This window comes from Barbus barbus, assembly GCF_936440315.1.
Source record: "Barbus barbus genome assembly, chromosome: 2".
NCBI lineage: Eukaryota > Metazoa > Chordata > Actinopteri > Cypriniformes > Cyprinidae > Barbus > Barbus barbus.
Genome location: NC_136730.1, coordinates 45,862,069 through 45,889,255, shown reverse-complemented (window position 1 = coordinate 45,889,255; position 27,187 = coordinate 45,862,069). Strand labels below are relative to the sequence as shown.

Here is a 27,187-nt window from a genome sequence, read left to right as displayed (position 1 = left end):
TCCTTGTTTTCTATCTGGCAGTTTTCCGATGGAAGCTCGTGGCTTGTCGTTTTTGCATGCCTCTCTCTGCCTGATGTTTTTGTGCCGCTTTCGCTTAGAGGGGAATTTAACAGATGGTTTCATATCTGGGTTTTCCATAAATGTGAGAGTGCCTCATGTTCTGCCATTCACTGAGATCATGTATTTTTTATTTTTTTCATGGAAGTGTGTGGTTAAAACTTGAGATCAATCGCTGGTTTGACGAATCCAAATGCACCCCCCCCCCCAGTTTTCTATTTATTACATGATACTAGTTCTAATATGGGTTCTAACGATAAATGAAAAGCACAGTACACGACATTGCCACACCTGTACTCAGTAAGAGACACTGTTTTCTTGAAATAGTTTACATAACATTCATTCTTAAATCAGAAACACAGAATATTTATAACACAGAAATTTCACAGATGAACAGCAACCAAAAAGATGGGTCTGGATTTGGAAAATACACTGTAACAAAAATTCTGTCAAATTTACAGTAAAAAAAAATGGCACCTGTGGTTGCCAGAATTCTACCATAACAAATATGGTAACAACATTTTAGGTTTTACGGTTTTAACTTAAATTTATGGTTAAATACCGTAATTTCACATTCAAGTTCAAGTTGAGCTTTATTGTCATTCTGCTACATGTGGGGACATACAGTGGAACAAAATGTCGTGCAACGCAGGACCACGGTGCTACATAAATACAGACATACAACAATGAAGTAAAAAAACACTATAAACCTATACACAACTAACCTGCTGACAGATTTGAACTATAAGTATACTATACAGGGCTTGAAAACGAAAACAAATGTCAATCAGTTCACTCCGAGCAGAATCGATATTTTAACGTTTCCGTTCCTGTGTTCCTCTGTATTATTACCGCTCCGAAACCGGTTTGAGTAGAAAAAATAACGGTTAATACCATTATTTTTAAAATTGTCTTTGCCTATAATAATAATAATAATAATAATAATAATAAAGTACTGTGTTTTCTTTACACAAAAAGAAAAATAAATAAAAAAAAATACAGAAAGAGATGGTATCTTAACCTGCATCATCTTTTCTAGATTTTTACATTTCTAAATGTAGGCTACTAAACAAAATAAAATAATCTATTAATGCTTTAAAGACATTAAAGAATTTTTTAAAGATGTTTGCTGCAAATTGTAAAAAAAAACAAAAAAACGCTACTTGTATAAAATGTTTTGAGGGGAAAAAAAAACAAAGGCTAAGCCTGCATTTTATTAGCCTATTATTCAGAAATGATGTAGGCTAAAATGCCGGTAAATCAAACATGTTTACAAACATTATAAACACTAGGGATGTGCGCTACGACTAATTTGACTGTCGTTTAAACGGAAGTTTTGTATCCGACTAGTCGACTAGTCTAAAAGCTAGAAACCCCCCAAAAATGGCAAAACAAGTGTGTGTGTCTATATAACAGCCTACACTTGAAATACTTAAATCTTTGAATCACACTGTCAAATCCCTCAATTAATTCTGCTAAAAATAGGTCATGATTATGCTTGCCTCGCGTTATCATCATTTAATATTAGGCGGTCGTTAAACAGAAAAAAATAAAGAGCATACACTCAACAGAGCCCTGCATGGCCCTCAAATTTAGGCCCTAGCCCGGCCCTGGCCCGAGACGCACAGGCTAGGCCCGGCCCGCGTCCGACAGCTTATCAGAATTAACGACCCGAGCCCTTTTTTCCCTCTTCTCCTAAAACAGTTTATAATACTGTTTCGGCTATTAAAATAGTTCCGTTTTGTGTGTAATGGCAAAATTATTATATTTCGTTTTGTTTTTTTATTAAGTTAATTTAGAAAAACGTTGGGAGCATTTTTGTTCGTTAAATAGCCTATACGTTTTAGTTTTTTAAAGTAACGACCAAGCGGCCAGCGGCATGAGCTGATCATAGCCTATGTTTGATCAATTTAGCCTTCTCATATCATCACGATATGCCTAAATAAAATCTATAGATATACTAAAACAGTTCAAGCATATAACAATGTTTAACCGTTAAACCTGTGCTATAATAATAATGTGTGTATCTATATCTGAGTTTGTGCAGAGAGCGGAAGCTAAAGCTGCTCTGCAGGACATGGAGGCACCAGCAAACACATGGATTGCTTTCAGTGGAAACAAATTAAAATAGCCTACGCCGTCATTTTTTGTTTGTTTGTTTGTTTGATAAAGGTAAGAATAATACATCATTCCGACCTGTAAAGGGTCTACTTGTATTTGTGCGCACTCACAAAACCAACAAAAGGTAGTTCTTTTATAAAACAAAGAAAACAAACATGATGTGCTTTCTGCCGTCTCGTCTTGAACAGGAGCGCTTCATAAAAATGAACCGAAGCTGAGCGAATACATGCCTCACAGACATGATACATATATCTATAGAAAGCTTTAAATTATCACTTAACCAAATAAAACAATTGAAAACAAAAACTCTTTTATTATAATCTTAATCATAATCAATAAAGACTCATTTCTCTCTAAAGGCGCGTCTAATGAGGAGACGGCGAGTCAGGATCAGCAACTTCATCCTTGCGACACAGACTCAGAAAACATTAGTTTATTAGTAAATCATTCAAATATCTCCTTACTGTTTCCCGCAGACACATTCATGGTTATGTTTGCTGGGGTTTTTCAGCAAGCTTTAGTCTATTGTGTGCATTTGAACACAGAACTATTCATCTGCTTCGGGACACTAAACACCATCCAGCTGCTCTCAGTCGTGTGCTCTCCTGTTGTTTCCACCAGCGCGGTGATTTTTTTCATCACTAATCGATAGATGTCTACAATATAAAAATAATTTTGCAGGGCTCTAACACTCAACATAAACCGGTGCATAGCTTATTTATTCAGATCGGCTGGAGCAATGCAGAAATGGAAAATCAATCAATAGACTGACAGAATTCTTCATTTTCATATAAAGTTAGCCAACATATAAAAACAAAAGTAAAAAAAAATAGGAACGTTTATCAAGGAATAGCATTAAAATGGCTTTAAAAAAATTACTTCATGTTGGCTATATTGTCTAAAAACAAATGAATGCTAGTTTTACTTACTCCATGCACATATGTTAACGTGGTCTGGCGAAAGACTGGACTAGACGATTCTGCACTTGAAAAAATAAATAAAAAAAACTCGCTCGGCAGGAACTGAAGTCACAGGCACGCAGAGAGTTTCGAAAAGAGCCTGGAAATCCCGCAGCACCACCGAAGTGGGTCTTCGTTCAGAAGAATAGATCGCGTGCATGGGATCACGGACCGCAGCGACGTATGAAAGATTGACATTGCTGGCTTTGGCTAGCCTCCAAGCTAACGCGTAGGTCTTTCGTGTGGTCATTCTAAGCTCGCCGCAACTGACGTGAAGACAAGGCATGAGAGGTCTGAGGTAAAAATGTAGTTTCTGCCCAGATATGCTTTTAAAAGTATTTAAATATTTTGATATGTATTCTTTTTCAAAAGTTTTATTTTAACTTATTTAAAATGTAACGTTAAAAATGATGGTAATTTGAATGATAAAATGTTTTTTTGGTTTTTTTTTTTTTCTCTCGTGTAATCGACTATTGTTTTCAGTGTCGACTAGTAGGAGCTGTACCGTTTAGTCGACTAGACCCGCACATCCCTAATAAACACAGTAATTAGTTTCTCTCCACAACAAATCCTCTAAACTTAAGGATAGCCTATAGGCTATAAAAACGTCATTCCAAAAACAAATTAAAGGTGAAACTGATGCCTACCTCTCTCACTCGGCACGAATCCAAATGTTTCCATATTCTCGACGTATAGCCTACTAAAATATTATTTATTGGCTTTTACTTTCAGCGAAGCACCGCTGGTGTGTAAGATCTGTTGAATCCATCTTACACTGACGTCGGATAAACGCTAACGCCGGTGTTCTGACGATTTGTGCTACCCTGTCTGATTTTCCATTAAAACAGATGTTAGCAGAATTCATTGCCATTGCGACTAGGGCTCACAGCTGAGCACGGGCGGGCATTTCACTCGCTGGATAAGTCAGAATCACATTTGTATAGTCTGTACTACTTGAATTCGTGATTGGTTGACAGCAAATTTAAAATATTAAATGGAACGATAAAATAACGTTATTAACCGGTTAATGGCCATTTAAAATTTTCGATTCTGTTCGGAACTATAAAATTTGATTTAGTTTCTGTTTCCGGTTCTGTTCCAGTCAATATTTCGTTCGTTTCCGGTTTTCGTTTTCATTCCTTGAACCGGTTCAGAGCCCTGATACTATATATAAGTATTTACCCTATACAAACTAAAAAATAGAAGATAAAAAATACAAACTATATGAATGCTTCACAAATACTGTACATGTGCAAAGAGAAACATTTTGAGTCAAGCAGCTGGTTGGGGAACAGTGCAGGATGATTGTAGTGCCTGAGCATGTATTGCTGAGTCTTTTATGGGATTGTGCACACGCAGCAGTGTGTGTAAAGTGTCTAGTGCACATAGAGGAGAGTGTGTTACTACAGGTGGTTTGTACAGGCCCACTCACCTGTGTGTAGCACACTTCGAATTGCACACAAAAAAAGTTCCATACAGTTTTTTCTTTGGTGTGGTAAGGTTGGGGGGGGGGGTGTTTGGGGTGGGGCGTGGTCCATGTTTCAGCAGGTAGGGGTTTGCATGGGGTTTCAGAGGGGGCAGGGTGGTTTGAGTTCAGGGCTCTCACAGCCTGGGGGAAAAAGCTGTTGAGCAGTCTGGCGGAGCGGGCTCTGATGCTCCGGTACCGTCTTCCTGATGGTAGGAGCTGGAAGAGACTGTGGGAGGGATGGGTGGATTCCTTCACGATGCTGTTGGTTTTGCTGGAGCATCGTGTAAGGAAAATGTCCAGGATGGAGGGGAGAGGGGCACCGATGATCTTTGCAGCTGTGTTCACTGTCCGCTGGAGGGTCTTGCGGTCAGCAGCACTGCAGTTCCCGTACCAGACAGTGATGCAGCTGGTCAGCACACTCTCAATGGTGCCTCTGTAGAATGTGGTGAGGATGGGTGGAGGGAGACTTGCTCTTTTCAGCCGGCGGAGAAAGTGTAGGCGCTGTTGTGCCTTTTTGGAGAGTGACATGGTGTTGGTGGTCCAGGTGAGATCCTCTGTGATGTGCACCCCCAGGAATTTAGTGCTTCTGACTCTCTCCACAATCGAGCTGTCGATGGTCAGTGGGGGTTGGTCAACAGAGTTTCTTCTGAAGTCCATCACAACCTCCTTTGTCTTCTCCACATTGAGGGACAGATTGTTAGTGCCACACCATTCAGCCAGCTGTGCCACTTCCTCTCTGTAGTGCGTTTCATCGTTGTTGCTGATGAGACCTACCACTGTTGTGTCATCAGCAAACTTGATGATGTGGTTGGAGCTGAACTTGGCAGTGTAGTCGTGGGTCAGCAGTGTGAAGAGCAGCGGACTGAGCACACAGCCTTGTGGGGCACCTGTGCTCAGTGTGGTAGAGCTCGAGGTGTTGTGGCCGACACGGACTGACTGAGGTCTTCCGGTTAGAAAGTCCAGGATCCAATTACACAGGGAATTGTTAAGGCCCAGCAGGTTTAGTTTATTTATGAGCTGTTGTGGGATTATTGTGTTGAATGCCGAGATGAAGTCAATGAACAGCATTCTAACATAGGAGTCTTTATTTTCTAGGTGGGTAAGAGCCAGGTGGAGGGTGGAGGAAATTGCATCGTCCGTAGAGCGGTTTGGACGGTATGCAAACTGGAGCAGGTCGAGTGTGTTGGGGAGGCTGGTTTTGATGTTGTGCATGACTAGCCTCTCAAAGCACTTCATCATGATTGGAGTCAGTGCTATGGGACGGTAGTCATTTAGACAGGACACAGGTGATTTCTTTGGTACCGGTATGATTGTTGTGGATTTGAAACACGTGGGGACGACAGCCTGGCTCAACGAGGTGTTGAAGATATCTGTTAGGACATATGTCAGCTGTGCAGCACAGTCTCTCAGAACACGACCAGGTATGTTGTCAGGTCCCGCAGCCTTGCGTGGGATAATCCTAGATAGGGTCTTCCTTACGTCGGCTGGAGACAGACAGAGCGCCCGGTCTTTAGGAGGTGTGGGCAGTTTTTGTGCAGGTGTGTCATTCTGCATTTCAAACCGTAAATAAAAGTGGTTGAGTGCATCGGGGAGGGATGTGTCCTCATCACAGGCCTGTGGCGGGGGCTTGTAGCCAGTGATGGTCTGAATGGCTTGCCACAGGCTCCGTGTGTCTCTGCTGTCTGTGAAGTGATTGTTGATTTTTTGAGCGTATGACCGTTTTGCATTTTTGATGCCACAGGACAGACTGGCTCTTGCTGTTTTGAGGGCTGCTTTATCTCCTGATCTGAATGCTTCATCTCTGGTCTTTAGGAAGTCGTGGCCTAATGGTTAGGGAGTCGGACTCGTAATCGAAAGGTTGCGGGTTCGAGTCCCCGGCCGGCAGGGATTGTAGGTGGAGGGAGTGAATGTCCGGCGCTCTCTCCACCCTCAATACCACGACTGAGGTGCCCTTTAGCAAGGCACCAAACCCCCAACTGCTCCCCGGGCGCCGCAGCATAAATGGCTGCCCACTGCTCCGGGTGTGTGTGTGTGCATTTGTTCACTACTCACTGCTGTGTGTGTGCACTTGGATGGGTTAAACGCAGAGCACCAATTTCGAGTATGGGTCACCATACTTGACAATACGTCACAACTTTTTTTTTTTTTTTTTAGCAGCCCACCAATCTCTGCTGTCATCCATGGCTACGATGGTATGTAGACCGTGACAATAACAATGGCCGTGAACTCCCACGGCAGATAGAACGGTCGACACCTAACAAACATAAACTCCACCAGCGATGAACAGTGTTTTGATAATACCGCAGCATTGTTACACCAGTCTTTGTTGATATACACACACAAGCCACCTCCGCGGGTCTTACCAGATAGTGATGAATCTCTATCCGCTCGGAAGGTGGTTAGCCTGTGCTGCTGTCCGGGATGTTGTCATTTAGCCATGTTTCGGTGAAAATAAACACACAACAATCCCTTGCCTCATGCTGTGTAGACCAATTGAGTTGAATTAAGTGCAGTTTGTTTTCAAGAGAGCGAACGTTTGAGAGCATGAGTGTTGGAAGAGCCGGTCTTGTGGGGTTAGGTCTTAGCCTAGCTCGTATACCTCCGCGCTTTCCGTGTTTCCGTCCTCTCTCACACCGCTTGCGACGCTGGCTTGTGCGGGTAGCATCAGTAGGCGAGGCCACGATCTCGAGGTCCGGCTCCAGCAGTAAACAAAGGCCTCATAGCTTCTCAGTAGCTGCCGGCGAGAGTTGTTGTTTGTATGCGTTGCCGATATCCAAAAGACTTTGGCGATCATAGATGAGTTTTGGGGTGATTTCCTTATGAGTTAGCAGTAAACTGACAATATTTGGAGACGAACAGACGACATTAAAAGACATAAAAGCACCGTCTTTGGGACCCGGAGCAGCCGCTGCATCTGATCGCGCCGCCATCTTGGATCTTACTGATATATTCATTCATTAACTGATATAATGTTAATATACCAACCTATTAAAGTACTGAAATCTGTTTTGTTCCTTTGAAATACACTTATAACCACCAAAAGCAGGTGGTGATGAGAAAGCCACTTGATGAACCGATGAACCAAAGTCCATCACAAGCAGCATTTAAATAATAACATATATAGAAGGTGGACAGTGTCATTAACACAAACACTAAACACCATCATGGCGAGACTTATTCAACTGGAATATGCAATAAACATTAATTTAATGATGTAACATACAACCCTAATAAACTGATAAGAAAATACCTAAGAAGAAAGTTATTTCAAAGAAAAAAAACATCAAATTTAAACAAAAATGAAATGCACGCAGTGAATTCTGGGAACAACAGTTTACGTTTTTTCCTTGTAAATTTTACAGTAACTTACCGTTAACCATTTAACAGGTTTTTACTGTAGCATTTTCACAGTTTTTTCCTGTTAAAATCACGGTAATTTTTTACTGTGTACACTACAGTTCAAAAGTTTGGGATCAATGCAATGTTGTAATGTTTCTGAAAAAAGTATCTTCTGCTTGCCCAAGCTGAATTGATTTGATAAAAAAATACAGTAAAAACTGTAATATTGTGAAATATTATTACAATTTAAAACAGCTGCTGTGAATATGTGTTAAAATGTATTTGATTCCTGTGATCAAAGTTGAATTTCCAGCATCATTACTCCAGTCTTAAGTGTCACATGATCCTTCAGAAATCATTCACTGGAAAAAAAAATAATCAAAAGTTGAAAAATCCTAAAAGTGTGAGGCAACCAGCTTCAGCAGATTTTTGAGTTCTCAACTTGTTCTATTCAGTTTATATATAAAAAAACAAGTTGAGAAAACTCAAAAATCTGCTGAAGCTGCTTGCCTTAAACTTTCAATTTTCTCAACTTTTGATTTTTTGCAGTGCTCTAATATGCTGATTTGCTGCTCAAGAAACATTTCTGATTATTATCAATGTTGAAAAAAGTTGTGCTACCCAATATATTTTTGTGGAAACTGTGATACATTTTATTTGTCAGGATTCACAGATGAATAAAAAGCTAAAAAAAACAGCATTTATTTGAAACAGAAATATTTTGTCATGTTATAAATGTTTTACTGGCACTTCTGATCAACTTAATGCATCCTTGATTAATAAAATACTGATTTACATCTTGTTACATCTGACCCCATATTTTTGGAGAGTAGTGAACATTAACATTTATATGTGTAAAAAAAACCCAAACATTTAAATAATGCACATTATGTGTTTGAATCTCGTGATTATTATTGCTGTGTTATTAATAATATAATAAATAGAACTAAAGCAGTGTCAGACCTGCAGTGCACCACCATGGGTCCGGCATCCGGAGGGTTGCAGGACTTGACTCTGCGCAGGAAGGCCAGGAACGGCGTGGGATGCTCCGGGACGCCGTGATCCGGCCACGCCGTGAACTGGAACTGCCGCACCTCTCGCTTCTCGCTGGTGCCGCTCTGAACGCAAGAGGGAAAGAAATATTCGCAATATTACACCCAAACAGTCACGTCAGACCTGCATGCTGTTGTCTTATCACAAAAAAAAAGATGCTTCCCGGAGCCCGTGAGGGCGAGTGAATGTGGATTTGCTCTTCAGAAACGTTCCTGTACCTTGTAAAGTGCAAACGTCCGGACGCAGTACGTGGCCAGCTCCACCGTGTCCAGCAGCGTGACCTGAATGAGTCCGTACGTCTCCGTCCCTCTGTTGGGCCAGTACTGGTCACACTTCACCTGAAACACACACAAACACACACCGCGCTCGGATGAAGCCGGAGAAGGAGTGCCACTTTTCCCATTTCCTGCTGACAAGCGGATTTCTCAACACAGCAGCGAGTGACAGACGCTATAATTACTATCTCCAGTGCTCTGTCGCAATCACATTACAGCCGGCCCTCATTACCATTATAGATGTGGGCTGCATTGTGAGTGGCGCACGAATGTACTGCAACCGCCCCGTCAGGAGCAAACGAACAAAAGAGACACTGAACATGAAGCCTCCAGGTTACTGCAGGAAAAACAACACCCACCTCTCACTGGATGCAGATCTGTCTGAATGCAAACAAGAGCTGGATCTGATTGAACATATTCTGCTAATAACATTAGAAGACGGAGATCATTAAAATGCTCCTGCGTTAGTGTTTGTCTCGACTCCTTACAGCAAGCATCAGTCTATGGATTCATGCAAAGGACAATTCATAAATCCAGGAAAATTCAAGGCATGACTAAAAATTGAGGATGACATGGATTGTGATATTAATTAGACCAATAATCAGTTTGACAAAAGCTTTTAAACCTGTTTGGAAACATTTCATTTTGCCATAATTGATGTAATTTGTCAAAAATAAGACTGTTAAAGCCAGAGCTTTCCACAAATAGAGCACAAAACAGGGCCATAAAAAAACTGAGCTGCTTTACTCCCAGAAAACCCTCAGAAGGAGAAACGTTTTATTTTCTATTCATATGACATGTGCAATTTCCCCCCAACCCTATTAATAATATTTGAGACATAAACACTTTGTGTGATTTTTTCCTTTATTTGCCTATGAATATTAAATAAATATCTGCATAAAATATGAAAATGCTATAAAACACTTAATATATTAATTTATCTCCTATATATTTAGCATTTAGGTTTATAAGACATATATTTCCTTATTTTTAACCCCCCCACACACACAACATATGAGAGTTTTATGGTTATTTCATAATTAACAAATTAAAATGTAATATTTCTTTACTAGATTTTTTGTTATTGTTGTCAATTATCCATTAAATTGTTACATCTAGTTGAGATCTTTAAGCTAAGTTTATTTTATGCGAGATATTAGTTTAACAAACATATCTAACAGTTCTCTCCAATAAATAAATAAATAACTCTGTATGATATTTATGATAAATGGCAGTTATAGAAATAACTTATTTATAGTTTGTTTGTTATAAAGATTGCAACAATAATTAAATCAGTAATTAGAACTGTGAATCTGGTATTGTAACTGGACTCATTCTGACAGCGTTTCTTTACCAAACGCACAAACATGTGACAAAGACTGTAGTGTGTGAGTATGTTAAACAATGTTAAATAGGTTTATTTTCATTAATTGATGTAGTTATGCATTTTGCAGGGCACTTGCAGAGAGACTCCGCCCACACACTGTTCTGATTGGCTGTGATTTGTGATTGATTTGTTGTGGACAGAATTGTATTGCATCGCGTTTAATTAGAACACGCCATAAGCCAATCGATTCGCAGGTGAGTGGTGATGTCAGAGCGAGTCGTACCCTGGATCTTTCCTCCAGTTTGGTCATCATGACGATGTTTGCGCTCCGCTGCTCCCAGATCATCCTCCAGAAATCGCCGAAGGTCTCGGGCAGCGCGCCTTGAGTGGCGATGTAAGCGTTCTGCTTCCGGTAGCCGTCGATGTAGTTTGCGTTGATGTAATCGCTGCCTGGAATACCTGCCAAAACACAGAAGAACACACTGAGAACCAGAAACTACTCAACGATGTGAGTTTTGGATTGAATTAGAGTGTTTTTAGCATGTTGCTATTTGGATGCTAAAGTATTAATGATAGGTGCTTTTGTTTTGTTTTGTTTTTTGCTTCCTTAACATGTCTTCATTCAGACTAGAGGAAAGAAAACATCCAAAATACATATTTAGGTGTTTATTTTATTGCACTTTATCTATTGGCATCTGTAGATTTTACTTGCGATTTAAATTTGAAAAGTTTGTTTCTGCACTTCAGCAGTGCTTACATGCAGCAAAACTTACAGTTCCCTTCCAGGAACTTTGAGCTGCGTCCGGAGACACTTTGGGAACACCTTCAGCGTGACCATGCTCTGAATATCAGGTGTAATCAGTCCGAAGGAGGGCGAGGCGTCACGGGCGTGGTGACGTCACGACCAGGAAGCATAAAAGCATGTGCGGCGGAGCCGGTGTCAGCTTTTTGTCATTCAGCAAAGCGCTCTGTGTGTGTCAGTCTTATTTGGTGTTGTCTGTCTTTCAAAAAATAAAAAGATACTCAAATGCAAGGGCGATTCCAGATAGCGTTTCAGGTTGTGTGTTCGTCCTTGCCCTCGCTATATTACGAGGGGGACACACACGATCTGTGCGTGGTCTGCCTGGGTGCGGAGCATGCGGCATCGGCTCTCGAGGGAGCTGATTGCCCTCATTGCAAGTGGCTGCCGCTGCTTACACTCCGCACCCAGAGGGCTCTCTTCGAGGAGGGAGCCTTCACGAGCTCTCCACGCAGTGTTGGTCCCGCTTCTGCCGAGGCAGAGCGGCGGCTGCACTCGTGGGGCTCGCAGATCTGGCGCCCCGTCTCTCGGAAACGATCTCTTCCCCCCGAGACGAGGGCTCAACGCTTCGTCTTTCTTCCTCCGAGGAGGTTGATGTGACGAGCGTTCACAAGGTTTCGCCACCTCTTTCGCCCCAGTATGAGGAGCTTTTAGAGGTGGTTACTCGGGCAGTGGCCAAGCTTGAAAAAAGAGAGAAAAAAAAAATCAGCTGGTCCCCCAAGAGAGCATCTGAGCCGCAGACTAGCCGTTTGGATAAGCGTTTTCGGCGCTCGCGGCCGCCACCTCTACACAGGAGCCTTCCGTTTTCCCTGATCTCCACACCGAGGTGTCGAGATCGTGGGTGAAACCTTTTTCGTCCCGACCATTCATTCCCTCCACTGATTATTATGGCAGCGTTAGGGAATTGATTGAGCGCGGGTACAGGGCGATGCCGCCGGTCGAGCAGACGCTTGCGAGCTATCTGTCTCCCTCGACGGCATTGTCTTTGAAGGCTCCTGCGCTGCCCACTATGCCTCTGCGTACAACATCTTTTTTAAGTGGGCAGAGGGTATGCGGCAGGGGGCTGCTGGGCAGGCGTAGCATCCTCCGCATACCAGCTCCTCGCGCAAAAAGCGTCGCTTCTCGTGCTCCCCCGCAGAGAAGCCGAGACCAGCAGCGCTCTGTGCCAGGGACTTCGCGGCCGAAGGCAGATCTGAGGGCTGTCATTTCGGCCAAGAGGTCCTTGGCCAAAAGGTCCTGACGGGCGAGCCCCAGGACCGTGGAGGGCGACCCCTACTGGGGTGGAGCGGCTTACACCGCGGCACACCGTGACCGCTTCACCTCATTCCCCTCCGGGGACTTGTCTGCCAACCCTGCCGCTGTTCCAGGGTGCAGCTGGTCCCAGCGAGTGTTCATCTCAGGTCTTTCCGCCCGTGAGCGCAGCGGAGCCGAGAAACTCACCTCAGCAGCCAGACCTTATTTTGGCCGCCTCTACTACACCAGAGGTCAGTCTCGAGAGACTGATTCCCTTAGTAGATCATTTGGCAGCCTGGCAGCGACTGCCGAATGTGTCTCATTGGGTCCTGCAAACCATAGCGAATGGATATCGCATTCAGTTCGGCGGGCCACCCCCGCCGTTCAACGGGGTTGTTATGACGGCGGTCCGCCCCGAGCAGGCTCTGGTTCTGGAACAGGAAGTCGTTACTTTGCTAAGGAAGGAAGCCATCGAGTTGGTTCCTCCTCACGGCACCCAGACCGGCTTTTACAGCCGATACTTCATTGTTCCAAAGAAGGATGGAGGGCTGAGGCCCATACTGGATTTGCGTCTATTGAACCACTCAGTCAGAAAACTGAAGTTCAAGATGCTTACTGTCAAGCAGGTCGTGTCTCAAATCAGGTCCGAGGACTGGTTTGTAACGATAGATCTCAAAGACGCCTACCTCCATGTCTCCATCCTTCCTTCTCACAGGAAGTTCCTGAGGTTCGCTTTCGGGGGCAAAGCGTACCAGTATCGGGTTCTTCCCTTCGGCCTAGCACTCTCACCCCGCACTTTCACCAAGTGTGTGGATGCGGCACTGGTCCCTTTGCGACTGCAGGGCATCCGCATACTCAATTATATCGACGATTGGTTGATCCTCGCTCGATCAGAGCGGTGGGCGATTCGGCATCGAGATGTCGTTCTTGCCCACATGAAAGACTTGGGGTTAAGACTAAACGCCAAGAAAACTGTGCTTTCTCCAGCTCAGAGAACCACTTATCTAGGCGTGGTGTGGGATTCGACCACGATGCAGGCTCGGTTGTCCCCTGTTCGGATCGACTCGATCCTCACAGCAGTCATGAGAGTGCGAGAGGGCCAGTCACTCACTGTCAAGCAGTGGCAGAGGCTGCTTGGGCTTATGGCAGCTGCGTCCAACGTGATCCCGTTCGGCCTCCTGTACATGAGATCCCTACAGTGGTGGCTCAAGACCTCAGGTTTCCCTGAGGGGAAATCCGCTCTGCGCTGTCAAAGTGTCACGCTGTATTCGTGCCTTAGACATGTGGAGGAACCCTTGGTTCTTGTCTCAGGGCCCGGTGCTGGGAGCTCCTTGTCGCCGCTTCTCGCTTGCGACGGACGCCTCCCTCACCGCTTGGGGTGCGGTCATGAGTGGCCACCCTGCCCGCGGTCTGTGGAGTGGTCGCCACCTCACGTGGCATATCAACTGGCTAGAGATCCTAGCTGTGTTCCGTGTACTCAAGCACTTCCTCCCAGACCTAAGAGATCACCATGTGCTGGTGCGCACCGACAGCACGGCAGTGGTCTCTTACATCAACCACCAAGGAGGTCTGCGGTCGCGCCCCTTGTACAAGCTGGCACACCAGATCCTTGTGTGGTCCCAGGGCAAGCTCCTATCACTGAGAGCTGTGCACATTCCTGGGCATCTCAATGTGGGAGCAGACGTCCTGTCAAGACAGGGGCCGCTATGGTACAGACTTGGCCTAGGCTTCGTCTGTACGCCTTTCCCCCGATCGCTCTGCTCCCCGGAGTTCTGGAGAGAGTGCGCCGGGATGGACTCCGGCTGCTATTAGTAGCCCCGTTCTGGCCGGGCCGAGTATGGTTCTCGGACCTGATTTCCCTCCTCGACGGCTCTCCATGGGAGATTCCAGTCAGGAGGGATCTCCTCTCACAGGCAGGAGGCACCCTTGTGCATCCCCACCCGGAGTTGTGGAAGCTGTGGGTATGGCCCCTGAGGGGGCACAGCTCATAGCTTCCGGTCTCTCAACTGAGGTTGTTGAGATCATTCTCCAATCCAGAGCTCCCTCTACGAGGAGACTGTGTGCCCTGAAGTGGAGACTCTTCACTTCATGGTGCGGAGATCGCCAGCTCGACCCAGTTAACTGCCCGGTTGGTACAGTGCTGGAGTTCCTGCAGGCTCGACTCTCCGCAGGGTTAGCCCACTCCACCTTGAAGGTCTATGTGGCGGCAATCTCGGCTTACCACACCCCTCTTGGTGGACTGACAGTGGGCAGACAACCCCTAGTTACACGTTTCCTCTGCGGTGCACTGAGGCAGTCGGTTCGTGGATGCCACTCAGATGGCCTATGAGTCTTCTGACCTCCCCTCGCCATGAGAGTCAGAGCTCATTCCATGAGGAGTGTGGCGGCCTCCAAGGGCTTTCTCGCAGGTGTCCCTATCCAGGACATCTGCAACGCTGCGGGATGGTCTACGCCCCTGATCTTGTCAGGTTTTATGGCCTAGACATATGAGCCACTCCAGGTTTTTCCGTTCTCTCGCCCTAGCTGTGCTCTGTTGGATACACACAGGGCAGGGAATTGGAAGTCTGGTGCCGTGGGTATCTCGTTTATCTCGTTCCCCAAAGCGTCTCCTGACGCAGCTCGAGTTCCTGAAGAGGAACATCTTAGGTTACGTATGTAGCCCCAGTTCCTCGAAGGAACGAGACGCTGCGTCACGAGGCCACACTTCCGGCATCCCTGCCAGCGGTTGCTTCATTCTAGAAGATGAGGCCGGTTTCACCGCACGTGCTTTTATACCAGCTGGTCATTACGTCACCTCGCCCGTGACGTCCCTCCCATCCATTGGACAGATTTCATTGGTATTCAGAGCGGGTTACGCTGTAGGCGTTCCCCAAAGCGTCTCCTGATGCAGCGTTTCGTTCCTTCGAGGAACTGGGGTTACATACGTAACCTAAGACGTTTCTGTAGACTTTTCCAGTCTTGAGTGGATCAGTTAGCCACCCTCTCTCTCATTGTTGATATATATTAGTTGAAATGTTCTCTCTGATGTGCCTTATAGATCCTCTAAATGAGCGTTGCTCAAACTGACTTTCATTTACAGACTTAAAGTGTGTTTCATTTTTGTTCATCATCCAGTTGCTTATAAAAAGCAGAGCAGTTCCACTAGCAGTCAAAGGTCTGAGCAAACACTCTTATTCTTCAGTATGATCATATTAGAAAGACAGTGAAATCGTCCACATTCAGAAGCAAAATGGCCAGAATCTTCAGTCCATCCTGTATATATTCTGTGATTTCTGATGAGCAGACCTTCATGCTCTGTGAGAGAAACAGTGGAATGAACTGAAAGTAAGTGAAGACGTGTGAGAAATCTGGAGAAAATGGAGCGAGGCTTGATTTCTGCTGTTAAACAGCTGACAGCACATCAATGCTGCAAGAGAGCGGCTCGCAGCTCAGCTCACACATGCAGCGGTGAGATAAAACACATCCGGCGCTCCCTCGCCCCCACGCTCTGTCTCTACTCCAGGTGAATTATTTTACTGAGAATTAATAAATGCATTAAAAACTCCATGTTTTTCATTTTCTCCTTCATTCTGTGATTGACAGCATAGCAAAAGACAATAAATCCTGTTTTTTCTTCTCTCTGTTATAGACAAAAGAGGCCGAAATGACACACAGATATAAAAAAAAATTAGTACTGAACTGATGTGTTTGTGTGTGTGTGTGTGTGTGCATGTTTATGTGGTTTATGAGGACACAAATTTGTATAATGACATGGGTATGACAGAGGTATTACAATATGAAGGTGGTTTATGAGGACACTGCCTATGTCCCCGTAATTCAAAAGGCTTAAAAAACATACTAAATGGTGTTTTTTTGAAAATCTAAAAATGTCTCAAATGTGTAAAAAAGTCTCCTGTGAAGGCTAAGTTTAGGTGTAGGGTTGGTGTAGGGCAATAGCACACACAGTTTGTTCAGTATAAAAACCATTACGCCTATGGAGAGTCCCCATAAACCACAAAAACCAACGTGTCAACACACACACACTCACACTCTCCCTCTCACAGAAACACACACACACTCTCCCTCTCACAGAAACACTCACTCACACACCCACACTCACACACCCAGAGGGCCGCTGGAGTTTGATGTGCATTTTCTGCAGCAGTTCATCACACTATTTCATTTCTCATTGTGAAAACACAAAGCGGGGCGTTTATCAGGGCCGGACACGGCAGATGAGCATTTATTTGTGTCATTGTTCACTGGGTGACTATCATTTAACACAGTTTGGAGATTAGATTTTAGTTTTAATTTGGGATTGTTTTTTATGGAGAAAACTGCTCATCAGTTCAGTATGAATGTGTAATGCTGTTGTTAATGCTGCAAAAATAAGCTTCTGTGTCTGGTTTTCCATTAAAATTATTTGAACATCCTTAAAAAAAAAAAAAAAAAAAAAAAAAAAAAAAAAACTTTCTACTCCCTTTCTCTCTTTAGCATAAATGGAAATAAATAAATAATACAAATACAAAATAGAATACATAAATAAGATAGAATGAAATAAATAAAAATAACCAATGAATACATAAAACAGAATAAAATAAATAAAAAGAACTACTAAATAAATGTTAGGATTTATTCTTAAACCTAATATGAAATATATTTATCTCTGAAAAGGGGCCATCATATTCTACTTAACACAATATTTTGCATGCGTATCTTGTTGTAAGGATGTTCAGACAGTGATGAAGGTACCATCGATGGCGGAGAGCAGGACTCTGGAGTGATCGTAGGCGATGACGTTTGCGTATCTGTTCTTTGGTTTGTTGACCTCCAGGTTGGAGTGCTCCCACGTGAACTGCTGACCGGGATCGATCGACTGAGGAGAGAAGAGGAATATGAATTAATGATTATGTTAATGAGCTCACATTAGCATCAGCGCTAAACATGCTCACACAGACGCAGCTCGGGTTACAGTCGTATGCTAACTGCTGGCTCGGATTCAACATACTCTGAGCGTCTCACACTAATAATATCCGTCTGAAATAGAAAGACGCGGCTATGATCAGCATTCGCCGTCTGTATTAATAGAGCGCGACTGTAACACGTCATCGAGCGAGAGCGTTCAGAAATAAACGCTGTTGCTGGGCGAAAACACGCTTCATTAACAACTGACCTGACAATCAATCAATGCATATATCATCCATTTATGAGCAAATTAAATGATTCAAAGTCTTGATGAATATCTTACAAATAAAAAATAAAAATAAAAACAAAAACAAAAAAAAATGAATGAATGAATGGATGGATTAACAGATTAATGAATAAATATACAAATTAAACAAATGCATGAATTGGAGTTATGGTCGAAATAATGAATGAATGAATGAATGCGATCCTTTTATGGATGATTTGATTAATGAAAAAAAAAGGAAATTAAATGAACAAATGGACTAACTAATGAATAAATTAATGAATGAAAAGAAAAAAGTTAATTAAATTAATTAAACTAATGCAAAAAAGAAAGAAAGAAAGAAAGAAAGAAAGAAAGAAAGAAAGAAAGAAAGAAAGAAAGAAAGAAAGAAAGAAAGAAAGAAAGAAAGAAAGAAAGAAAGAAAGAAAGAAAGAAAAGGTCAATTAATGAATAATGAATAGATAAAATACACTGAAAATAAAGGGATCATTGAGTGAGTGAATGAATGAATGAACAGATCAGTGAATAAATGTACAAATTAAAAGCATGACTAAAGTAACTAATGTACAAAATAATGAATAAATAAATGCATGCAACACTTTAATGGATGAATGAATGAAAGCATATATAATCCATTTATAGATGAGTCAATTAAAAATGGATGAATAATGAACAAATGAATGAATGAAACGGACAGACAAACATAAATGAATTGACAAGAGAATCAATAAATGAATGAATAATGAAAAAATACATGCATGAATGAACTAATAGGAAATATGAAAGAAAGAAAAAAGAAAGAAAGGTAAATTAATAATGAATAGATCAAATGGGCTGACGAAAATAAAGATAAAGGCATCATTGAATGAATGAATGAATGCATGAATAGTCAACACATATGATGCGCGTGATCTTCCCGCCGCTGACGCTCCTCTTTGCATTTCTACAGGAAGTCAAAGGACTGAAGGTTTCAGCACCGAGCTTCTTAAAAACAGGTGTGGGTCTGAAAGAGTGCGGGACGAGTCTGCCACTGAAAGAGCTTTTGTGCACAATACGACCTCAGCGTCAGTCTTATGTGCCGTTTGCAATTTTTTCCCATTTACTTTAATAATGAAATTATTCAGTCTCCGCAGTGTCTTTTGAAAATGAAAAGATGATACGCATCTGCCTGCGAGCCCAGCTCTCTGCGTTGACAAATTTCAAATTACAGTTTTCAGAGGAGTGTTGAATGAATGAAAATTGGTCCCGTAAGCGAAGAGGGGAAAGTAATGTCTTCATGCCTTGAATAGATTTTAAAGGATCCCGCAGAGTGCTCCCTTTCAAACGCCGCTTTTGTCCACGGATGTGCCCTTTCAAACGAGAGCAGGCGACTGCAAACAAATCACAGCCCCACTTGGACAAATTACACTCAGAAATAGCAAAACGATAAATGCTGCGAGACTGTCAAGAGCCGAAGCAGATATTTCACATTTGACACGTATAGCTGAGAGAAAGACGAGGAGATGCTGCTGTTTTAGCAGTACAGCACTGGCGCTTGTTTGCACAGCCTCTACAACAGGCAAACGGGCCTGGAAATGAAGCAGCGGAAATTGACAGCAGTGGTATTTTTCTGTCAGGGCAAGTCGCTGCCCCATAAAGTGTCACTAAAGATGACAAATCTCCAGTCAAGTCACGTCATTCTGCCCAAATCTGTTGGAAAATGGCTTGTGAACTCGCCCGCTTCATTGTGCTGCTGAAATGACTTTCTGTGCACATGCAAAAGTGCCCTAGAATGGCAGTCCCGTGTGCTTGAGCTCAGGCCTGGCAGGCATTTTGGCGGAGCTCCACGGCTGACCTCATGCTCGGGGACCGCAGGCCAGGGGCCCGACGGCAGAGTCTCTCGGCCCAAAACACATCACCAAACCGACTCGTGTTTTGCCCTGCGATCTCACCAGCCGAGAAAAGGAGATTACATCCAGAAACATCCTCCCTGACCTTTCCTTCGCCGGCGCGGCAGCTGACAGCCATCAGGCGGTGGGAGATATAACGGGAAATACTGCACTGTGAGCGCGACAGATAAGATCGCGTTTGTGAGCGGCAAACGTTCATCAGGTCAGACGCGGCGAGCGACCACGTGAACAGTGGCGATCCATCTGGGCACATGTGCATAAGCTTACCGGGGCATTACTATGCGGTTGCCAGGGTGTTTCTTTTTAAATCAGTTTGAGCTACAGTCATAGCGATGCTTGACTTCCAGTAATAATGTTGAAAAACATTCATGTGTTTGTTTTAAACCTTTTCAAAGTTTAAATATTTTCCAAAAGAATTGAAAACCTGGGATTTAAATATGAAAGTTTTTTGTTTTTGTTGTTATTGTTAAGAAAAAAAAAAAAAACACGCTTTTTATTCAAATACCAGGTTTCAATTTGAGTCACTTAAAATCAATTGAATTTTCAGGAATGTCAACTGCATACGGTAGTGAATCCACTAAATGAGTATTTTATGTGTATGGAGCATAATTCACTCTTGAAATTGCAATGACTGACATCATGGTAATCATGCCAACTTTCTGGCATCCTATATTTTTGTTGTATTATTTGTCATACTATACTCTGTCATTTTAGTAATGTTATAAGGATTGGGGCTAGATTTACTATGAGCTTGTGCCAGAGCAAACCCTTCTTTGGCATTAAAAACTACTGTCTGGATTTACACACAGTGGGAAATTAGCGCTGAAAAGGTACGGAGAGTTATTTTTGCGACTCACCTTATTGGATAAGCATTTGTAGGAGTTTCCCTTTCAATTGCTAAATTTATGGGAGGAGAGCATTTAAATTAATCACGCAATGTGATTTACTAAGATTTGCACTCGTCAATTCACAGGTATTTGAGGCCTTATTTATCACCCAAAAAAGCATGTCTTAAAGAAGGCGGTAATTTGTTCTGCTTAGATTGCGCTGGTCATTATGGAAATTATATTGCATCTGTCTTCTTTAATCTGCAGCTTGTCAGTAAATCACCCGCAGAATTTTCCCCTCCTATCGGCATTTTTATGGAATTGCGCTCTAACGATAACTTGCCCTGTTTAGTAAATCTGGCCCTTGTTATGTTTAGCAATTTTAATGAAACCTTCATCAACAGAACTGTCTTGTTTACGTTAGTAAGACTGCTTTGCAGGACGCGCTCTTAAAAGGTTGCCATGTCCACTTATTATAAACAACATTAAGCATCTTTGTGATTGTTGGTTTGCTCAGCTCATAAAGCGATCCAGCTGATGGAGTTCATAAAATAGGCAGAAGCAGGTCATGATATTTGGGTACGTGTCTTAATTCCAAGATAAACCATTTGGATTTAAGTTTATTATGGGCTCTTATTTGTTGTTTTATAGAAAGACCTGACTACGTTTATGAGTTAAGACGTACCTCCTTCTCTGTGATTTCTTACACTGCACATAAAGAAGAGAGACTCAACTCTGATATATATATTTAAATATGGAGCTGGCCATTAAGAACTCTGTCTGCACTATTTCTAGGTGACTAATCAAATATAAATAAGTGACACTGATCATGTGACTCAAGATACTCTCTGGATCATCTCAAACCATGCTGGAGAAGCTGATCACCAAACTCAGACAAACCAAATACTCGGACACTTCCAAATTCATGATAATTTTTAACCTTTCACTCAAATTGTATTGGTGATAATATAATTTGTATTTATATAAGAAACCAGTGGTTCTCAACCAGGGTGCCTCAGCATACATCTGAGGAGCACACAAAAACACTTAAAATCACTTAAATAGAGGCAAAATAAGGCTTAAAATAAACTCTATTAATCTAAACATAAAACTAGCATCATGTTTCTTATTGTAATTAGTTCCTTTAACTCCTGTCATTTTTATTTAAGAATCAGAGTAATAAAATATCTTATTTGGTAGAAATTGCAATTTGTAAGTACAATACATCTGTAATGAAATGTCCAGAAAACATCAGGTAAACTATTTGTTAATCAAAAATTAATGTGTGGAAATGTGTATAAATGCTGTACTTGAATTATTATTTTATTATATTATTATTTTAATATATTACCGTTCCTAGCTTCTGTAAACAAAACAAGTTTGAAAATGAGCAGCTTTGTTATTACAGCAGAAACAGCAAAAATATATTGGGGCACCTTCAAATATGTGTCTTTGGAAACAGGGGGGCTTGCTGTCAAAAAGCAGAGAGCAAAACCAGCTTTTTTCATGCAGAAAATAGTGAAATGGCTGACCATTACCTCATACTCCTGTGAAAACTTCAAGTTGTCATTTGCTTTCAGGCATTCGATGTGATCGGCCAGCTCCATGACCGGAATGGGAGGGTGACTGGCCATCCCTGCAGACAGGAGACAAACAAAGAGTCCCGGTGTTAGCGCTAGCACACCAGAGCCTACGCAGAGAGATGGGCATAATAGAGGATGGAGGATGTGAGGTTTTTATTCGGCCTGTATGATTGAACGAAGCAGCCACATGCTCGAAGAGAATGGACACAGAAGCCTCACAGAGCATTCCTAATGAAGAGAGGAATGTTATTCGTCCCCAAGCGTTAACATGGCGGGAAAAATGGTGGAAAGATGGAATAGAGTAGAACGTTAGGGGCTGGATATTAAAGTTTGAGCCGGCGATGAGTCTAAAGGATGCGACATATCAAACCCCGCCTCCTGCGCTGACGTGAGGCAAAGCGGTGTGAGCAGATGAACGTTTAAATAAATGAGTCAGTCCAGAGAGGAAGTGAAGGAAATGAACAGACACAGTGGCATATGTAGAAACAAGAACGACTAACTTGACAAATGGAGGTTACTGGGGTAAACCGATGTGGCTGAACCTGCAAAGGAAAAGGGGACGGGGATAAATCATACTAGCTGACGTTAAAACAAGCAAATGTGGTGATCAGTCGCTATCAGAACTAAAAAAAAGAGGCAGTAGAAACAGTCTGAAATGACAGTCGACAGTTCGCAAACGATGCTACGACTCCATCTCTTCGTTTATTTGTTAGTAAAAACAAATTCACACATGCTAACGGCTAACGGACGACAAACATGCAGAAATGAGGATAACGTTCGGAAGGGAAACCAAAAAAACAAAACAAAAAAGACACACAAATGTAACAAGGACAGAGAAGATGGCGAGCACGTTTATCATGCGCATGTTTGTCTGTTCTTTAGGGGCTTCAGCAGTGAAATTCGCAAAGAAGGCGCGTGTCTGCGAGAGAGTTTGTGTTTGCACTGCAGAGGATGCTTTTGAATAGTCAAGCAGCAGAAGCTGCTCTCTGATAACCGGTTTGCATAACAACAGCCTGCGTGCCGTACGCTTGGATGTGGTGCTGCGGTTTTTTCATTTCTGGGCTGATAGAAGAGGGCATTAGCTAATGGAGGAAGCAGGAGAGAGCTGCCATCCACTGCCTCTCAAGACCCATTACCAGCCGCGGTGACAATGAAACTGCCATTCGGAGAAATGCATCGGAGCGACATCAAGCACCCTTAAGATGAAAATTGAGATGGGGAGGCGGGGGGGGGGGAGTGACCACACAACGGCATCAAGGGTTTGAAGAGAGGAGGGCTAATGCAGAGGCCGTTCTCGCTGAACAGAGGGATCTTCAGCTGTCGAGAGCTGCGTTCGGGCTGCCTAAAGGGAAAATGGAGGATGCAAAGCTTCTCTAAGAGGCTGTTTGCGAAAGAGGGGTGCGAGGGCTGCTAATAAAGAGTTGCTGAAAGGATTGAGTGCATGGAACATCGGTCTCAAAACCGTGTTGCAATGCAAACCCAACATGTCAAATATTATCATGATATCAAAACGAACAGCAGTGCTGCATAAGGATGGGAATCGAATTAAACTGCGACATTAACAATTCTTTGGGCACTTGAGGAATGGTTCGAGAAGAAAACCAAGCCTGAACCAGCCTGAGGTGGTTGGACTGGGCTCGCTTTAGCCCAGTCACCTCTTGACGAGTGCCCAAAACCACTAAATAGTGTACTATTTAGTCGTGACTCATGCAAACTGGGCTAGTGGCCTGCTAAGACTAGGTAACCATCTTGGATGGTTTGAGCCGTTTTTCTTCCATTAGGTAAACAGGTGTTCATCGTTTCACACTTCCCAAATTCCGTGATCATGCTTGCCTGCTTGATCCCCTAACAAAATATACAGCAACTAGTGGAGCTTTAAAGGTTTTGGTTGGCAACAAATGTCACTCTGTGAGCTATTGCGTTGTGTGGGAAGTGAGTTTTTGGGTTTGGCTGGTTGGCCTCCCAGTCTGATTGCTGCCACAAACCCCTTTAAAGCCATCAAAACAGACCAGCCTAACCAGTGGAAACCAGGGGCCAGTTGCATAAACCCAGCCACAACATTAAGACCGAGTGTTAAGAATTACACTGAACAGAATCAAGGAGTACTCAGTCTTAGTTTCAGGATACAAAATTGTACAGCTAGACTAAACAGTTCATGCAACCAGCCGCAGCTTGTTAGCAAAAGCTGGTCTGAGCTGTTTTTGTCAGATAGGTGAACAGTTTCCCTCCAGTCCATCTGTCTTGCTCTTGCAGTCCAGGTGCTTCTGACAGACAGACAGATGGACTCCGGTTCAGTCTGTTTAGAGCTGGTCTCACTGGCCTCACTGGCACCCAGGTTCTCCTGTGAGAAACTAATGGAGCAACTGTTGTCACCGCTGTTATGCCCCTCAGAAAATAAATCTTTAGGTCTTCACGGCTGGCCGCTCTAAAACGGAGCGCACTTCACCTTGTTCACCAAGGTCAGGAGGGAGCAGCCGTTCACCACTCGACAATTCCCACATTCCTCTACGGCTCGTTCACACTCCGCTGCTTTCAAACACAACAGCCCGCCTACGTGTGTGTGCGCACTTCTGAATATACAATCACCAGCAGAGGTTTTGAGAGCCACTGGCTTGAATATATATCTTCATGGTTTTCTTCAGCTGGCTTTGGTTGGCCATAACCCTCGCTCTTCAGGTAATTTCACTGAGATGTTATGTGTTGTGAGGAGTTCTTGGGTCAGCTGTAAAGCTGAAGGCCCGGAGGGATTTCCTACCCTTCTGTCTGTCCGGAAAACCACCTGTCCTGTGCAGTTCCTCAAGAGGTGCGTCTCTGTATCTCTGGCTCCATATGGCTTACAGACTCTCCCATTAAAGCTTTAATATTCTGAGCACTGCTTTGACCTTTCTACACACAGGTCTGTTTGCGTCCACTGACTCATTCAAGACTGTGTTTCTGAATGACAGAAAGGTGTCTACAAGCTGACCAATGCAACACCGACATGTTCTCGAATCTAGTGAGATGTCTTGTTGTCTACATAGGCAGCATCTTAAATTGATCCTCTCGAGTTACTGATTTGACGTATTCCATAAAGACAGCACCACAACATTTGATAGACCTTGTAATTTACATTTACCTTGCTTACGGATGACATATTTACTGAGCTTGTCACAATGCCGTCTGCAATTGCCTCTGTGAAGGCTGCAATGCTGCCATAACATTTAGCCAAAATGAAACACTTCGTAAGGCAACACAATGTTGTTGTATGGGTTTCGTAGAGCCTTCAAGTCCAGAGTGCACCTATGTATGATGTCTTTGTAGGCAGCTCACTAGGCTTTGGATCTTCTAGACCAGTGTTTCCCAATACTGGGGCCAGATGCAACTTAACCACCATGTTAAGACTGTGCCTTAAGAACTGGTTTGACCAACTAGCAGTTGCCAAGGGGTAATCAGTCTTACTTTCCCAATACAAATAAGAACAATCTACCTTTTCATAACTGAATTGAAAAAGTTATGACCAGGCTTGAAGAGAAAAAAAAACAGGTGACTAACTTTTTAAGACTAGTCTAAACAGTTTATGCAACTGGCCCCTGCTCCCAGAGTTCCTCCTGCAATGCACATTTTGTACATCTCTCTAATCAAAACTCATCAAAACTCAACTCATCAGCTTTTTACAAGAGACCCTTAAAGCTGGGCGTGTCAAATAAGGGAAACATCCAAAATATGCACTGTTGAGGGCACCAGGGTTGGGAAGCACTCCTCGAGACTCATGATTCAAGCCTAAAATCTTCACTTGATTGAAAAAGAATTGGAATCAAAATCTTTTGAAGTTTCCTAGGACACCTGGTTTCAGAAACAATGAATTGGCTGATGGTTTGTGTTTGATGGTGAAGATGAGGACGATGGAGCTTGGCAGCTCTTACCGGGAGTCTGGAAGTTCAGACGGCGTAACTCCACGGGGTCTGTGGGGTGATGGGAGGGCAATTCTTTACCACTGGGCAGACTGCCTTTCCTGGCCTCTGACTCTGCCCTTTTCCTGAAAGAAATACATCACATACTTCAGGACAAAACTGTGTTTGGACTATCAGAGCAGCACTGCAAGAGGTCAAGCAAACATGCTTGTGATGAACATTCAAATGTGACACGTCCTGGCGTTCTGTGAGCCGTTACCACTGCATGTGTCTCAGGTACAGCTCTTCTGCATGCGCTCACCTGTCTGGTTGACTGCTCCAGTGGAAGCGGCGGGAGGGAGAACAGAGGGTTAGTACACAAAACAAACACAGATCTCCTCATCACAACTGCTAATATTCAGAGCGGCTTTGCATTTGTTAGTTTTCGTCTGATCCGTTGTTTTAAAACACATCCACTGCAGAACTGAAACTAACTAGATTTGGTGTGACATAACACACTTGATTTATCTCACAGTCTCGTTTTTCTCCAGTAAGTAAAACTAATTATACACTTAATAATGATAATACACTACTAATCAAACGTTTGTGATAATATATATATATATTATCATATATATATACAGTGGGTATGGAAAGTATTCAGACCCCCTTAAATTTTTCACTCTTTGTTATATTGCAGCCATTTGCTAAAATCATTTAAGCTCATTTTTTTCCTCATTAATGTACACAAAGAAAAACACAGAATTGTTGACATTTTTGCAGATTTATTAAAAAAGAAAAACAGAAATATCACATGGTGCTAAGTATCCAGACCCTTTGCTGTGACACTCATATATTTAACTCAGGTGCTGTCCATTTCTTCTGATCATCCTTGAGATGGTTCTACACCTTCATTTGAGTCCAGCTGTGTTTGATTATACTGACTGGACTTGATTAGGAAAGCCACACACCTGTCTATATAAGACCTTACAGCTCACAGTGCATGTCAGAGCAAATGAGAATCATGAGGTCAAAGGAACTGCCTGAAGAGCTCAGGGACAGATCTGGCCAAGGTTACAAAACAATTTCTGCTACACTTAAGGTTCCTAAGAGCACAGTGGCCTCCATAATCCTTAAATGGATGACGTTTGGGACGACCAGAACCCTTCCTAGAGCTGGCCGTCCGGCCAAACTGAGCTATCGGGGGAGAAGAGCCTT

The 27,187-nt window shown here is 43.1% G+C and overlaps 1 protein-coding gene across 1 annotated transcript in view; it reads right to left on the bottom strand.

The window, feature by feature from the left end:
- LOC306885764 (receptor-type tyrosine-protein phosphatase delta-like) overlaps positions 1-27,187 on the bottom strand; it is a 118,742-nt gene that overhangs the window by 17,009 nt on the left and 74,546 nt on the right. Inside the window, exons 21-28 of the mRNA XM_079442553.1 lie at positions 26,292-26,318; positions 26,003-26,115; positions 22,601-22,642; positions 22,056-22,153; positions 17,363-17,486; positions 10,883-11,058; positions 9,216-9,335; positions 8,908-9,062 (exon numbers count right to left, since the gene is read on the bottom strand). Of these exons, the coding sequence (XP_079298679.1) occupies positions 8,908-9,062; positions 9,216-9,335; positions 10,883-11,058; positions 17,363-17,486; positions 22,056-22,153; positions 22,601-22,642; positions 26,003-26,115; positions 26,292-26,318 (855 nt within the window). The remainder of the gene's footprint in view (positions 1-8,907; positions 9,063-9,215; positions 9,336-10,882; positions 11,059-17,362; positions 17,487-22,055; positions 22,154-22,600; positions 22,643-26,002; positions 26,116-26,291; positions 26,319-27,187) is intronic.